This window comes from Seriola aureovittata, chromosome 1 (genome assembly GCF_021018895.1).
Source record: "Seriola aureovittata isolate HTS-2021-v1 ecotype China chromosome 1, ASM2101889v1, whole genome shotgun sequence".
In the NCBI taxonomy this organism is placed as follows: domain Eukaryota; kingdom Metazoa; phylum Chordata; class Actinopteri; order Carangiformes; family Carangidae; genus Seriola; species Seriola aureovittata.
The window spans coordinates 1,866,838-1,884,400 of NC_079364.1; the positions used below are offsets into that span (position 1 = coordinate 1,866,838).

General features: G+C 43.2%; 1 protein-coding gene across 1 annotated transcript in view; it reads left to right on the plus strand.

Annotated features, from left to right (window-relative positions):
- The first annotated feature begins 103 nt into the window (after window positions 1-103).
- The window catches only part of LOC130169217 (USP6 N-terminal-like protein), a 29,369-nt gene continuing 11,909 nt past the window's right edge, over window positions 104-17,563 (plus strand). Inside the window, 7 exon segments of the mRNA XM_056375755.1 lie at window positions 104-409; window positions 6,512-6,585; window positions 10,170-10,255; window positions 10,373-10,412; window positions 11,586-11,666; window positions 13,014-13,121; window positions 15,276-15,385. Of these exon segments, the coding sequence (XP_056231730.1) occupies window positions 256-409; window positions 6,512-6,585; window positions 10,170-10,255; window positions 10,373-10,412; window positions 11,586-11,666; window positions 13,014-13,121; window positions 15,276-15,385 (653 nt within the window). The 5' untranslated portion in view covers window positions 104-255.

Consider the following 17,563-nt stretch of genomic DNA (forward strand, 5'->3'; position numbering starts at 1 on the left):
GTGTGTGTGTGTGTGTGTGTGTGTGTGTGTGTGTGTGTGTGTGTGTTCGTGTTCTGGAGGTTCTGTGTCTTTAAGGCCGGGTCCTGCAGCTCACACACGGCTGACGGGTGCCACGCTGCGGCGCCTGCTCAGTGCGCCTCCTCCTCCTCCTCCTCCTCCTCCTCCTGTCCCTGCTCCTCCGCTACTGCTGCTGCTCGGATCCTGGACCAGGAGCTCCTCTGTCCCGTACGTCTGCTGCACCCTGTGCGTGCGTGCATGCGTGAGCGTGTGCGCGTATGTGTGTATGTTAATGTGCTGTCTGAGTGTAACCTATGGATTGACGGAGGCTATTGTTGTCAGACCGGTGGTTCGTTGTGTCGGAGCTGCACTTTCACCGGAGAATGCCCCGAGGAGCCGGAGCTGAACCACGGTAACCACACTCCTCTTCACCTCCTCTTCTCCTCCTCTTCACCTCCTCTTCACCTCCTCTCTCATTCCTGCTGCTTTTCTTTATTATTCTCATTAGAATAAAATTATCTCGCGTGAGAATTGTATCAGCGTCTCACATCACGGCTCATCCCACCGGAGGCTGGGGGTTTGTTTACCATCACAAAATGACACCGTGAACCGCTAATGAGGTCCGGGGTCTCAGTGTAGTGAGTCTGAACCGGGAGCGGACCGGACCAGCATCCCGGTACATGCACGTCCCTCTGATGGAGGCAGTGAAGGCGGCGGCGGCGGCGGCTCTGAGCTCCCTGCAGGCCGGAGGCTGCTGCCGCTGCCGCCGCTGCAACAACAACACACACACACACACACACGCACACACACACACACACACACGCACACACAGGAGAGTTCAACACAGTTTCACACAACAACTAACATTTACATTACAGCTGCTGGTGCTGCGTTCAAAGTCCAGGAGAGCTGAGGGTCAAATGCAACGTTTAAATATGTCAGTAAAGCTCAACCACCTCCTCTACTGAGCCCGTACTGTACTTGGCAGTTTCATTAGAGTTGAAATGATAAACTAATAATCGATCAGATGATAGAAAATCAATTGGCATCAAGTTCAAAGCCAAAAAAATGTGAATATTTGCTGTTTTCCTTTGTTTTTGTGATAATTCTCTCAGTGTGTTTGTGTTTCTGACAGCTGGTCAAACAAAACGTGACATTAGAACATGTGCACGTGGGGTTCAGGGAATAATGAGGCGTAATTTCACTGTTTTCTCACATTTTATTCACTGAACATTAAATTAATTATTTAAGAAAATCATTGTCAGATGAGAATAATCACCAGACGCAGCAGTACAGTTCTCCTGTGATAGAATAATACGACCATACCCAGGGTGTGTGTGTGTGTGTGTGTGTGTGTGTGTGTGTGTGTGTGTGTGTGTTGTGTTAAACATTTTAAAACAAGTGATATCAGGAGAAAAGGTCTTTAAACTAGATTCTGACCAGGGTTCCTCTAGAGGACCGGGTCCACAAGATGGAGGATGGAGAACCCGTCATAGTTGATGATGTGGAAGAAACCTGGGGCTTTTGGGGACACTGCCTGTGATCCGGCCTTGTACTTCACATCTTAACTAGAATCAGCTCCTTGTGGTCGTATCCCTCCGCCACTCAGACTAGTTCCAGATTACATCCCTGTTTATCCAGAGTCACTAAAATATGAACCAATTGTGTGAAATCTTGTCATAATTTCTGTGGGAAGTCTTGAGAGATGGTTAAAAAGGTTTTCTTAGGTCACACTGACCTTGACCTTTGACCTTTAGCAACCAAATTCTAATCAGTTCATCAGTGAGACCAGGTGAATGTTTTTTACCAAATTTGAAGAATTTCCCTCAAGGTGTTACAGAGAAATCGCGTTCACAAGGCCAAAACCATGTTTTTGTGGGATCACCGTTTCCTTGACCTTTGACCCCCAAAATCTAATCAGTTCATCCTTGAGTCCTAGTGAATGTTTGTGCCAAATTTGAAGAAGTTCCGTCGAGGCGTTACTGAGAGATCCTGTCTACGAGAATAGAAAGAAGCTGAAAACAATATGGCCGCCGCTCTGACGGAGGAATAAAAATAGTTAAAGTTGCATTAAAGAAACGTGAAAACAATATAATGTCTATACAAACAAAAACACAGGTATTAATGTTCATCATGGAAGTATTGGACAAGAAGAGATTAAAAGCTCCACTTCAGAACCGTGTAAGTCCACGTTCGTTTAATCGGATCTTCAGTCTCTGCGTCGACCAGGTCTCTGGACCCGGACCGTGACTCAGCACCAGCTCCACTGAAATCCATCATTTCATTTAACAGATCAAATCTGATCAAGTAGAAGCTCATGTCTCTGATCAGTGGAGCGGGACGTGAACCTGGTGTTTGATCCTCAGACGTTGAACTCTGCGTTTGCTCCAGCTCCTGACAAAACAAACATGGCCGCCCACACACTCAGCACTTCACGCTCCTCCAACACGACTCAGCACTTTTAATACATTTATCTAGCGTCCTAACGGAGTGATGTCATCTGCCTAACCTTGTAAAATTCAAAGTATCTGTGGTCAGTGATCACACACAGCTGTTCTCTCCCACCTTAAACTCACACACGTTTGAAATGATGCATTTCTCTCCTTTGACTTTCCACCTCTGACTCAGGTCCAGGTCCCACGACTCATGACTTCAGACCCAGGGACCAGACGGTCTGTCAGTGTCGTCTGTAATTAACCAGAGAACAACCCTCTGACTCTGAGGCCGTCAGTCCTCCTGTCAGGTAGAGGAGCGAGCTGCCGTCCAGTCTCTCCTCTCTCTCCCAGTTTGGGCCTCCACCCTTCGCACTGGGACTCCAGCCAGAGCTCCTCTGTGATTTAGTGCACTGACCACATGCGGCCGCTGCCATATGCTTCAGATGACAGCTCATATTTAAAGCTTCTGTGAGCTATTAACCTTTCTACATGAACCTCTGCAGGAGCAGAGCCGATCTGAAGCTCTGTTAGATTCTACTTTGTACTTTTTAAACACTTTCCTCTCAAGTTTATGACTCTGCTCCGAGTCCTGGCTGACAGAAGTGAAATTTAAAACACTACAAAGCCAAAAGTATCTGTGTGGATATCTAAAATATCAAGGTCCAAGTGACACGAAGGTGTTTTTGGATCTGATGTTTATTGAGGGAATCAGCAAAAACCATAAAGTCCAAAAGCCTGAAAGTCAAAAAGTCTCAGAAAAACAGGAGCATTTAGAAAAACTCAGGGATTCACAGACGCTTTTAAATGAAGAATTATTGTATAAAATATTAGTATTTTTTCTGTCACTTTGTCAGAAAGATGAGGAGCTTACGTCACGTTAGAGGCGGATGATGACACTGACCAGATGTTTGAAAAATAAACCAGATAAAGGTCAAATTATCTAAATGATCACTTTCACAATCAAACTGTTTCTTTCTTTCTTTAATGTAAAGAAACTTTTATGTTTGAGACGGTTTCAGACAAAAAAAAAAATGTATGTTGCAGTTTTGGAAATGTGGTTGTCGTCTTACTTTTAAACTTCATCAGATTTCACTTGTGTTTAACTTTCTGTCAAGATGGTGAATCAACAACAGTTTTCATCAAACAGTTTATTTATCGAGGAAAAAGAAGAAATCTTCCAGCTTCTAGTTGTGATTTTAGAACTGGACTAAGATTTCTGGCTTCAGGTCGGCTCTTGTTTGATGATCAGTTTTTAGGGGGTTCCGGTACCTGCTCATCTGCTTAATCAATCAATCAATCAGTCAGTCAATCAATCAATCAATCACTGATATCTCTCATCTTATCTTTGTAAATACAGTTTATCGTGAGTGAGTTTAAAGGTTCCACGGCTCCAAACGTCCGTTCAACTTCAAACCTTTGGCTCTTTGTTCCTGCTTCGGGAATAACAGACTTTCATTGCATAATCCTGCTTTGGAGATATTTCTAATCCAGATGGTTCGCGTGTCCTGCTGCGTGTCCAGATTACCACTGCTGCTCCTGTCATTGGCGTAGATCCGCACGGAGGATGTAGATTAAGCCGGATTAAAAACCCTCTCCGCTTTTGTTTGGGGACGGGTCGAGCAGCTCCCCTCCGGATCCAGCTGGGATCGTGTGCATTGTTTTAAAAAGACACAAAAGGAGCCGGTTTACAGAAGGTGTCATGATATCACCCTCCGCCATGGGAAGTCTGGGATTTGTAGTTCAATCAGTAGCTGAAGTCCAGTCTGATGAAGCAGTACAGTTGCTGACCAGACTGGTCCGTAGTGTTGGTCCAGTCTTCATGTTCTTCAAAACATTAAACACCTTACCCCCCCCCCCCCCAGGTTAACTCAGGCCTAAAACCAATGTTACCATGGTAACAATCAGTGAAACCTGCGCTGACCAATAGCAATAGCACCCAACAAAAAAAAACAGGAAAACACGGCTCATAATTTGTGGTTTTTGAACATTAGAAAAAGAGAAGAGAGAGTTTTTACAGACGGCAGCCATTTTTATTTTCCAAATCACATTATTATTTAACTTCTTATTTAACTCTAACACTCTTGTAACTGTTGAATTCTTCCAAAAGACAAACATGTTCTGCTGAAGGTTAGCCTTTGGACGCGATTCCTCGGTCAGCCATTTTTTTGATATTGAAAACAGTCTTCATTTACCCATAATTCATTGTATCATGGTCCGGCTTAAGATAGTCAAGAACTGAACTGCAACAGGTGAATTCACACTCTACCTGAGGTGTGACTGTTATTTGTAGTCAAAGTGTCCACACATCATGACTGCAGCAGCTCCGGTCCTCCATGTTCATGACGTTGTCCGTCAGTGTGGTTTCCTGTTTCAGTGTGGTTTCCTGTCGCAGCAGCTCAGCGTTGGCGTGACGCAGACGTCATGCAGGAGGCTGGTGGTGGGTGGGGGTGTCATATGAACACCGGCAGGTTCATGGTTCCCAGGGGACTTATATTACTGCAACGCTGCAGTACGGTCCGCTCGTATTACCCGCCTCTGTCCGTCTGATGGACAAACCGGCAGTTCACTCTCTGGCTCCTCTGAACTGATGGACCGCATCTCAAATATTCATTATTCATATGGTTCAACCATTAGACTCGCAGCACGTTATCTTAAATAATTCTCAGCTGAGACGAGCCTCTAATGGAGGTGTACAACATGCTGAACTAAGTGTAGAAACACATTAAACACACAAGACTTTACATTCAGACACAGTACGTTTTAAATAACATATAAGAGCTCTGACTGCTCGGCCACAGCGCACAATACAACAGATTTACCTGCACCTGAATAAAATGCTTCACATTTACAGCAGAGCGAAAATAAAATGGAGTTTTCTTTGCGCTCCTGTCACGTTGTATAAAGGTTTGTTCAGACGACTCACATAATCTGCACAGATTCTACCAAAAGAGCCAGTTCCCAACTCACCAGAAACTGTGATTCATTCTGTTCCGTGACGTCAACTTTCTACGTCGACTCGTGTCGTCTTCCTCTACTTCCTACTTTGCCAGTTTCATGTTCTTTTAGTGTGTAATGTAATACCAGCTGGAGAGTCTGTCACTGCTCATAACACTGTTTATTAAAAGGCATGTAATTATACTGCAGCCTAATGAAGACATGCTGCTCTTTGCTAGCTAGTGAACAGAAGCTAACATGTTAGCCACTTATCAGATACATGTTTGTTCAGTAAAAGAAAACCAGACAGAGCAGCAGCCATCTTGTTTTCAGGTTGTCCGTTTGTCCGTCCCTCTGTTGTGGACACGATATCTCAGTAACGTCTTAATGGAACTTCTTCAAAGTTGGCACAAACATTCACGAGGACTTAAACACGAACTGATTAGATTTTGGGGGTCAAAGGTCAAGGGCGTGGTGACCTCAGAAAACACTTTTTAGCCATTACTCAAGACCTCACACAGCAATTATGGTTAATATTTTCTATGACTGGATAAACAGGGATGTAACATGGAACTAGTCTGAGTGGTGGAGGGATACGACCATGAGGAGGTGATTCTACTTTTTTTAAACTTTCAGCAAATAAAGAATAAAACTTTGATTTACCTTTTTTTGTATTTGTATTGTGGCTGTTGTTTAACCTGCCGATTATTTTCCTGATTGATCGTTCAGTCTTTAAATTGTTAAAAGATAGTGAAAACTTTGGAGCCGTGGTGATGTCATCACTGTGCTGCTTTGTCCGACTAACGGTCTTAAAACTTAAAACGTATTCAGTCTCCTGTCATATGTGGCAAAGAAAAACAGGAAATCGTCACATTATAAAAACTGGAACCTGAGAACGTTTTTCTGTATTTCTGCTTGAAAAGTGACTGAAATGATCAATCAATTAATCAATTAAAGCTAATTGATAAATTGCACATGCAACCAACTACTGATAACTGTGTTTGTTTTTACGATGAAGTCGTGTTCGCGGCAGCAGTGCCAGCTCATCCTGCTGGTTTGGAGGCCAACAGTCTCCCACTTCTATCAGCTGCGTGCTTTTTAATTTTCTGACTCATCTTGACTTGTTGTTCTTCTTCTTCTTACAGATATTGACATGAAGAAAGACATTGAGACTCTAATAGCAGAGGAACGTGCTGATATCATCTTGAAATATGCTACGGTGAGTTTGTGCTTCCAACCCACAGAGAACTGTCAGCTGTTTTGATTCAGTCCAGATGGATCATGTCAGTTTTCTACAGCAGTTTTATTTTTTTATTTTTTTTAGATTCATACCAGAACACAGATGTATTTGACTCTGTTGTTGCTGTATTCAGTAAAAACCCTGATACTTATCTTTAATTAGATCCTCCGATATTGATTTGGAAAGATGGTCCCAGCTCTGGTTGGCAGATCTCGTTACTAACATTATCCGTGGTCGTCAGCGAAAACACAAAATTGTCATTATCATCTGACATTACTTCAGGCTGTGGATGCTTCGCTGCATGTGTTGTGTGTTGCTCTTGTGTAGGAGGTGGAGTTCACACTTGTGTTAATTTTGTGGTTTAACAAAAAAAAAAGCCAACAAACAAAGTGTGAAGGACGAAAGTGTGAGCGCTTTGTGTGTGTGTGTGTGTGTGTGTGTGTGTGTGTGTGTGTGTGTGTGTGTGTGTGTGTGTGTGTGTGTGTGGAGGACAGTACAGTGTGGATGTGGGTACAGTATGTGTGTGGGTGGATGTGAGTGTGCTGCCAGAGTGCATTAATAACACATTGTGTAATAATATGTTTTCGCCTGTGGTTTGATGTGATTGGAGAATGACGAGCAGAAATATTAAATCGCACTGAAACTGAAACTAGTATTAAACTCAGACATGGAAAATATTCTAGTAAACTCAGTTAATAAGTCAAAGTAAATGGAGATGATGAAGTTCTGACCTTCTTTATTAATACTCTGATTCTTCCTGTTCACGTCAAACAGTCGATTTAATGAGAACCAGAAACATCAGATCATCTGCTAATTATCTTAAAGCTCCTCCAGTGTAAAGGTCTGTGTCCATGTGTAGTGTGATTATAGATCAGCTCTAGCTTCTATATTAATACTGTGAAAGTATCAAAGCCTCAGTCCACAGAGAAATGCACACAGCCTGTATTCAGAAACTGAGCCTTAAAACCAGCCGTCAGGACTTCTGGAACTTTGTGATGTCACAACTAACAAGCCACAGAAAACAGTCAATTAGAAGAGACGAAGAGTTAAATAAAGATCAATAAAGTCATAGTTAAACTAAGGGATTATTACTGGAGTGTGAAAGTCATTATTAGGTTATTATACTGAACAAAAATATAAATGCAACACTTTTGATTGAGTTGAAATAAAACATCTCAGACTTTTTCTAAGCACACTAAAGACACACGCAGATGTTCGCACACGTCGAGTTCAAAGTATCATTTATGACCTGCGTCGTCAGCAGACGTCAGCCACTGAGCGGGTTTGAAATGATCAGGATCTGCGTGTACGACAGCGTGACCCACTTCCTGCCAATATCAAGCAACTTCACACAGACACTGAAAATGAAACGGTCAAACAATCAACGACTTCATTAACTCTGATGTCGGTCACACCAGATACTGACTCCCCGCAAAAAATGCACATCTGGAGCCCAAGTCACACAGTTCAGTATCTAATAAATATCCTTTTTTTCACAATAAAAGTCTTGCATTTATATTTTTATTCAGTGCAAATGACTAAATAAAGAGCTGCAGGAATGATGTGTTTTTGTTGGCCAACCAGGAAGTTAGCATCTCCCTGGTTCCCTCGACAAAAAGCCAACGGGATTTTTGTTGGTTGTATGACTTTGACGTCACCACACTCAACTTTGCTTCAGCTCTTACCTCTTCTACAAAAGCCTCTTAGAAATTTAGTAACAGTTTGAGTAAGATGAGCAAAAAGACAAGTGTTATCTAATGTCAAGTAAAAGCCTTGATGAGCGGAAGGACGAGAGGCTCAGAGCGGTGAACGTGTCGATGCAGCGTTGAACACTGGGGGAACGGAGACGGTGGCAGACGGAGGTTAAATATAGCTCAGCAGCTCGGAGCAGAGGGGCGATGGGGTGAGCATGGAGGGGGGGGGGGGGGGGGGGGGGGGGGGGGTCTGTCTAGCCATAGCAACAGCTGTGACACACTGCGCCCCGATTGACTTGACACCAACCTCCGGCGGCTGGCTAAACTCCCGGTCAGTGAGGTCTCTGTTTATGGACGCTGGTTTCCAAACACGTTCAGACCACAGTCCAGAGCAGAGGCTCAACCCCCGTCCACGTCACAGATGTTGGCTTCATTTGACACCACAGTGCACACAGGAGTCAAGGTGTGTCCTGACAGGTAGACGCGTCATGATGCTGCCAGAGGAAACCATGCAGGTGTTATTAATGATTGTCATACATCATGTGACATTCGATACCAGCTTTCAGTATCTGACGGGATTTGGATTATTTGGTTTTTTCATCCCAACGTAGACCGTCCAAACTCCCACAGGGAAATGCATTAAAGCTTAAAGTTTAATTCAGTGAAATGTTCAGTCCATTCATTTCCTGCAGTAGTAGCACTGTACATCAGTGTGGCAGATTTAAAATTCAAACACAGCTCTAATCTCTCTCTCTCTCTCTCTCTCTCTCTCTCTCTCTCTGCCACTCCAAACACCCTCAGTGAGAAAGTATTTTTAGTCCTCTCACTTTCATGACGCTGACATCACTCGCGGTGCCTCCGGGGCTCAGAGTGCCGACTCAACCACGATGAAGCCGTGCGCCCCCCTCCTCCTCCTCGCTGAGAGCAGGAGTGTGATTGGCCGCCTTCCAGACAGGCAGCCAACCACACAGCAGTGGCCTCTCCGGTAGGCTGTCGGAGGATTAGTTCCCTCTCTGTTATGTCAACACTGGGACCAGATTGTTGCTTAAATGGATTTTCCATGATACAAACATTACTCCTAAACTTTGTGCTGGTTAATGCAGATTCTGAGCTCGTGTTTTGGTTGGACAGTTTCCCTGTGGAGTCTGACTTTACACATGCTGTTAGAGTTATTTAGTTACTCATTAAAAGTGTTTGTGTTCAGACCTTTTAGTGAAAACTGTTACTGCCGTGTGTGTGTGTGTGTGTGTTTGTGTGCAGACTGTGTGTGAATCTGAATAAAATGTGTTGTAATTACAGTAAATATAATTTTTTGCGCCATGCTAGCAGCTCGTAGCGCTAAAGGTGGCTTCGTCAGATTGGATGGATGGGTTGCCATGGTATTATCCTGCACAGACATTCATGGAAAAACCTTCCTCCTGATGTCTCAGTGGTCCATTATCCGAGTCAGAACTTTTACACGTATCTGTGAATGTATCCTGATTAAACCGTGTCTTGGTTTTTAAACACTGTTATTGCAGCGTTTAAACACCAGAGTTCGGTTTCTAACCTGCGTCAGCTGTCAGCTAGCTCAAATGCAAACAACCATTTATTTCTGTTTGAATTCATGTTTGTACTGATGGGATATACAGTATGTTTTTAGACCATTCACTTACTCTTTTTAGGGTTTTAGGTATTAGGTATGAACCTTATTAGTGTGTCCCATTTACACCTGTTGCCATTATCATATTTCTATGTTTTTACTTGCAACTTTACAATCTAAAACATTGTAGTGTTAGTTTTATCATCAGTTTCAGTGTGTGTGTGTGTGTGTGTGTGTGTGCTTTTCTCTTTGCATCCATGTAAGTCTGTGAGTGTCTGTGTCTCCAGGGCAGGCAGGGTGGGGTGGAGATCGACCCCTGGGAAGATGCCGACTACAGCATCTACAAAGTCATCGACCGCTTCGGCTTCATGCAGTAAGTCCTTCCTGTGTTTCTCCTCACACTCGGTCACAGCAGTTTCCTTCCACAAGGTGGCGCTGTGCAGTCAGTTTGTTGATGATGTTCGTCACTTTCCGTCTTTTTATTTTCCAGCGAGGACGAACTACAAGCCCCGACTGCACACGAGGTGAAGGTAAAGACTCAGCGCTCCATCCATCATGTTACTTTTAGCTAATTATTTGAAATATTTTTATCCTCTATTAGCCGACTATTTAAACAGTTTAATCAGTTACTTTTAGTTGGCTAACTATTTTGACTCCTCTGCTAGCTTGTGGAGAGGAAACCATACGTTCAGACCGAAAGCGGCAAGAGTGAAAGAAATCGCTCTGGCTGTTCGTTCGCTGTTGAAGTTCGTGGGCGCTCTGTTTGTATTTGGCGCTAGTTAGCATGTAATTCCCTCCTATTTTCACAAAATATATCATAAGCTACACTTCACCAACTCACTTGGAACACCTACGGTGTCAGACACTTCTGTCCATGCATTGGTTTTTCAAATTTACGTCACTGTAAGCAAACAGGGACTTCTCGTGTTCTCCACAGTGGAGCACTTCTGCATTTTGATTGGTTGCCGTTGAACCGCGTCATAGCTCATGAATATAAAGTTGCCTACAAATATGTGTATTCCTTCGTTGCTGTCTTAGACCACAAAGTCCGAACCGAGATGAGACTTTTTTTCATAAAAACTTGTAGTTTTAAGGTCCTTGGTTTGAACAGTCGTACTGTTAGCTGTTGAACTGAGCTGAAACTCAATACTTACATTTAACAGTGTCGTCCTCGGGCTCTCTGTCGGTGTCGTTTGCTTATGTTGCTGGCACGCAATGAATCATGGGATAGGTTGGACCACGAAGGATCCACCCGTCGGTTCCTTCGTTGCCAAGGAATGGAAGGACGCAATTCTCGACCGTATTTGAAGGAGCCTTCGAAATGGGACATCCTAGTCGTGCTAATGTGACGCAATCTGTCTTCAAATGCAGCCTCCGAAGGACGCAGCGCCTGAAGTGGAACACAGCTTATTTCTGACGCCCACGCCACCCAAGACGCGCCGCCAATGTGAATGACTTCCGGTCACTTTGTTGTTCTCGCTGCTTTCGGTCTGAACATACAGTGAGGTGTTATAGCTGACTCAGGATGTGAACTATGCAAACAGCCTAACTACCTCCTGGCAACTGCTTAAGCACCGTAACCCCTGGAATTACTGCTCCAGAGATAACGGCCATGTTGTTGTAACCACTTGGTTCTGTCCAGTGGAGACTAAGGAAATAAGGACTGTGGGTTTTTGTTTACCAGCTCATGTCTCCTTTCACAGTTGAAGCAGCTGGAGATAGAGAGAGCAGAGAAATGGCTAAAGATGGTGAAGAAGTGGGAGAAATACAAGAGCAGTGACCGGGTGAGTAACTAGTCCACACATACCAGAGCCGCACCATGTGGAGACTGAAAACATGTTTATCGTTTTTTAATTAAAATGACTTCACTGCTGCAGAGTTCAGACGACTGCAGACAAGTATGTAAAGTGGGAGCTGGTTTCTATGTGGTCACTGAGAATTGTTACTGTGAAGTCACACAATGAATCATCACAGCTGGCAGTGCTGGGTTCACTTCACTGTAGAGAGACGCTGGATTCCTACAGGCCACACTCATCCTGAATCTCATCTCTCATCCGGATCAGAGCTGAACGTAATCCATAAAGTATGAGTCAAACTAGGCGATACTTCGAGATGGACAAAGTTTTTAATGGCTGTTTAGATCAATAGTTTTCATATTATAAACACACAGAGAATCATCTGCAGCTCTATGGAGCTTTTTAGCCTCTTTTAGCTCCTACTTTTGGTTTTTCTATCACATTCATGGTTCAGTCTTAGTGTTTCCAGCTGGAGCAGGCAGCTGTTTTCAAAAGCAGCACAGCAGTAAGAGCAGCAGCTGGTGAGGAATCTGGAGCATTTAGCAGCTAAAGAGCCAGATGATTTTCTCAGGAACTGGCGGAGACCAAAAACAGAGCTAAAAGAGCGGGAACACTAGACACGAACGCCACTCTAGATGAACGACCGTGTTGCTCTGTAACTGCTGGGTGTGAAAGGAGGAAACTAAGTGACCAAAACATTATATAAATGGATTAATGCAGCTCCAAGTTTAAGTCTCATCTCTCTTTTCTTCCAGCACATTGTTGATTATTTGTTCGTCCATTTTGCTTCTGTCGACCTTCATCAGTTGAATCTTGCCTGATGTAGTTGAACCCAAAACTTACCTGATAAAGGTAAGTGACCAACCAGGGATTCAAACAAATCTGGTTTTGTCCATGAAGAAAAGTTATACAAAAATAAAGAGGGAAGGACATTTTTGAAACCGTGATCTCATCTTGAACGCCGGGCTCCTCCACAGGAAGAAGTAGGATGGAAACAGCTGCTAACGTCGTTTTTGAAGTTTAAGATTTGTGGTATTGAACGTGTGGGTTTACGTTGGGATGTTTGAAATCCATCTAACCAACACAGGTAAACAATAACATTATTACTCCCAGCAGTTACTTCATCAATGTCAGACACACACACACGAAACCTGCTTCGTGCTCAGTGATTATGCCTCAAATGTGAAAAACCTTTGTTCTCGTGAATATTGACGTAGGCGAACAGGAGGTGGTTAAACTTTCCGGTGACTCACATTTTAGAGAGTCAGCTCTCCAAACCCTCTGGCCATAACGTTCACTCAGTGTTTATGTTTTCCTCCCTCTCTCTGTTGTCAGATGGTGAAACGAGTGTACAAGGGCATTCCCCTGCAGCTCCGAGGCCGGGCCTGGGCCCTGATGCTGGATGTGGAGAGGACTAAGAAGGAGAACGAGGGCAAATATGAGGTATCCGTTCATAATGTGATAAATCAGTGTATTCTCTTTGAAAATACTGATAAATTAGCTTGAGATATATCAGTATCAGCAAATATGTTGGACAAAACATAACAAGAAATATTAGTATGCTTATGTAAAAGATGTTTTATTTATTTAAAAGGACAGTTTCCTAGAGTCAGATGAGAAGATGGATTCAGGTCCAGGACTACTTTATCCCAGATTAGCACAAAGACTGGAAACGGGGAAGCTGCTAGTCCAGCTCAGGTAGAGGCGGAAAGGGAAAGAAAAAACACACGTCCTCAAATGTGGTGTTATATTTAACTTATGTGGAAAATAGTCTTCAAAAAAACACACTGTGGTGTCTGAGGAGCCTTCACAGTTTGTGCTGCTTCGACAAATACCTTTTTATTCATCAGCACCTCTGTGCAGAGTCCATGTACAAGATGAAGAGTGTGTTGAGTTCTCAGAAACAGAAACTAAACCCAGAGCAATACAGCTCGAGTTACATAACAATAACATGACGTGACCATCAAGGGTGTATTTTGTCTCCTTTGCAAAAAGCAAGTTTCCCCTGCTTCAGTGTTTGTTTTGAGCCAGGCCACTGTTGGATTAACCACCTCGACGGGCCTGGGGCAAACATTTCTTGGTGACCCCCATGACACAGGTCAGTTTCATTATTTCCCCCGGCACCCAGAGACCGAACAGTACTCTGGAGCAGAAATTAATCATTGATTAAATGATTGCAGAAGCTTTCACTGGTTCCAGCTTCTGAAATGTAAATATTTTCTATCTTTTATGACAAAAAAACTTAACATTTTTGTGTTTTCTACTGTTAGTCAAAAACTTTATAGATTAACTTGGGCATCAATGATACACATCTTTCACTCTTTTTTGACATTTATAAACTTAATAATCAATGGATGGATTATTAAAGAAAATAATTGTCCAATGCATTGATAATAAAATCAAGGTTTCTGAGTGTTAAGTAAAAAGAAATAACTACGTTACAAACTGGGCTGATCCGTACGCTAACATGTCCTTTGATGCACAGAGATGAAACTGGTATCGATATTCTTGCGCAACTGTGGTAAACAAATGTTTAGTAAAATGTTTATTTTTCCATTAAAGAAACTTAAGTGTTATTGTTAACTAACTCCACCTGCTAGCTAACTCCACCTGCTAGCTAACTCCACCTGCTCGCTAACACTGCCTACTAGCTAACTCCACCTGCTAGCTAACTCCACCTGCTCGCTAACACTGCCTACTAGCTAACTCCACCTGCTAGCTAACTCCACCTGCTCGCTAACACTGCCTACTAGCTAACTCCACCTGCTAGTTAACTCCACCTGCTAGCTAACTCCACCTGCTAGCTAACGTTCTGACAAACAACAAAATGTGGTGAAGAACTTATTCAGTTCTCTCCATTTTTTTTTTTGGATAAACATTTCTGTGACTCTGTTACATATTCAGACATGATTTAGACTTTAAACCTCTTAGCAGCTTTAAAGGTTGAGACTCTGTGAATAAAACTCTGGATGTGGAATAAGCCACCAAAGGTCCAGGCTGACGTCCCTTCTGGATTTGTAAATGTCTCTGATTAGCCGTCGGAGCAGATGGACATTTAAATCCAAACGTTTGACCTGACACATATTTATCCTCCCTGCCATCACAACACGCAGCAGGATTAGCAACACACACCGGCTTTTTACCAAAGTGCACTGGATTAGGTCAGTGAGGGAAAAACAAGCAGATGAAAATGTAACTGAGATTTATTAGAAATAATCAAATCAATCAGATTTAATATTTTATGCTTTTTTTGGCACATTATTTATGGCCTGTTGTTATTTTTTAGCATGAAATAAAAATATTGATGCTGCTTATTTACGTATTACCCAAATACAGTCTAATTACTTTGAGTTATATCCATTTATTTTGCTACATCTGAGGCGTAAAGGAACAGATTAGTAAAATAATGAGGATTAAACATTTTCCATGTGTCCTGCTTTCATTGGAAAAGTACAAAGTAAACCCCTGTTTCTTGTCAAGCATCTGTAATCGAAACACATTTTATTTCTTTCATTTGGGCCACTTCACTCAGTCACAAGTATCTCTCAACCGCCCGACCCCGTCCATGTTGACTCACCTCTGGTTTTTTCCTCTCAGAAAATGAAGGAGCAGGCCCGACTCTACTCATCCGAGATCAAGCAGATCGACCTGGACATCAACAGGACCTTTCGAAACCATATCATGTTCATGGATCGCTTTGGAGTCAAGTAAGTGTCAGGGACGCAGCAGTTTTCGTGTCAGATTTTCCATCTGTCATTTATTTCATCAGGTGGAGCAGCTCTGACTCACATTACTGAACGGATATTTATCATCGCTCTCTGAACCACTTGGCTTTGTCGGAGGTGACGTTCAAGTTACAAAGAAATTAAGAACAGATAATTAGACTATACTGAGTTTAAGTAACTACATAACTGATTCATTCTGTTATTTCAAGCCGACTCCATTACTGTGATGCACTTTTCTCCGGCTTCGGCTTCGGCTCATTCAAAGCTCTGCAGCTCGGCTGTTAACCAGAACCAGGAGGAGAGAGCACATTGGTCCATTTAGCTTCCTGTTACATGTAGAGTTGATTTTAAAGTCCTCCTCCCTCTATACAAGGCCTCTGATGGGCGAGGACCGAGCTGTATCGTCAACTCCCTTGTTAACTATTTGGCCTCAAGAACACTGCGATCATCTGCTGCTGGTTTATTGGAGGTTCCCGGCAACAGCAGAAAGAAAAAATCAGGGATTACGCTACTGGTCATACCAGACCAAGTACGACTGAAGCAGCAAAACCACTGAGTGCTCTGAGCTTTTGAGATTAATTCAACTTTTCATTCATAATAGAATAACACCATGTGGTCAAAAGTATGTGGACACCCATGTAAACAGTAGTGGTGGATGTGAACCTGGCTGCAGTTAGTAGGATTCATCCTCTGGGAACCCTGAATGTCTCATGTCAATCCATCTGATGGTTGTAGTGATATTTCAGTCTGGTGCCATCCCCAGAAACGAGCTGCTAACGAGGCAAAAAAAAACTATTTTCATACTCATTCATTATTTTCTTTAACAGTTTATTGTTTTTTAATGACATGAAACTAGTCTGTTTAATCCCAACTACCTCTTTAAAAGATTCAGGTATTTTTAATAAAAAAACAAAAACACTGACTGTATGTAGTTCACATTAGCGACCGGGATGACGTGCAGAATAATTCAGGATCAGACAAACATGTCTCAAAAGGTTCCCACGGTTGCGTTACTACAAAACCTCATTGTGGTTCGACACAGGAAACAGAACTTGATGTCCACTGTGTAGAACATTTAAAGAAAAAATAACATCGAACGGCAGCACGTCAAATGTCATGACGTGCTCAGGTGTCCACATACTTTTGGCCACGTTCCATTCGGTTCAGTGGAGTTCGGATCCAGGAGGAAGGAGAACGGAGCCGGTGATTCTGTGACCTCGGTGTGAACTGGACCGAGTGTGAGAGAGGTGGGCAGGCTGCGTCGGCGGTGTGTGTGGAACCCGATCCTGCAGCACAGTGATGTCACTGACAGTTTAATAGACCGCAGGCCTGTTCGGGAGCGGCAGTGGAAAGTCTGGGGCAGCAGAACCTTTCAATATTTAACAGAGGATCAGCGGCGCTGCAGAAATGAACCTTTTTATAGAGACGGAGAGCAGCAGTGGTGCTGCAGAGCCGTGTTCTCTCTGTTCTCCGTGTTCTGGCCTATCCGCATTTTTATGTGTTCTGTTATGTGGGTTGCGTTCTCTTTGTTGTGTTCTCTGTGTTCTGTTTTCTATTTCCTGTGACGTTTGTGTTTTCTGTGTTCAGTGTTTGTGTTCTCAGTGTTCTGTTTCTGCAAGTTTTGATTCTCTTTGTTCTCCGTTCTCTACATTCTGTTCTCTTTGTTCTCTGTGTTCTTTCTTGTTTTGCGTGCTGTGTTTTCTGTGTTCTATGTTCTATGTGTTTTATGTTCTTCCCTGTTCTCTATGTTCTCTCTTTTCTCTGTGTTGTCCATGTTCTCTGTTCTCTATGTTCTCTCGTCTGTTCTCTGGGTTCTCCATGTTCTCAGTTCTCTGTGAGTTCACTTTGAGTTTCTCTGCTTGTGTCACAGTCCAGTTTAAACGATCCACAAAATGACAAACCTCCCTATAGTGGAACGTTTGAACAGAGAACAGACGGAACCTCAGAGTCATGTGACTCATGCATTTCTTGAGTAAATAAGTGGCATCATTTTGTCTCCTCCTCTCCTCCTCCTCTCTCTCCTCTCCTCCTCCTCTCTCCTCCTCTCCTCTCTCCTCCTCTCCTCTCCTCCTCCTCTCTCTCCTCCTCCTCTCTCTCTCCTCTCCTCCTCCTCTCTCTCCTCTCCTCCTCCTCTCCTCTCTCCTCCTCTCCTCTCCTCCT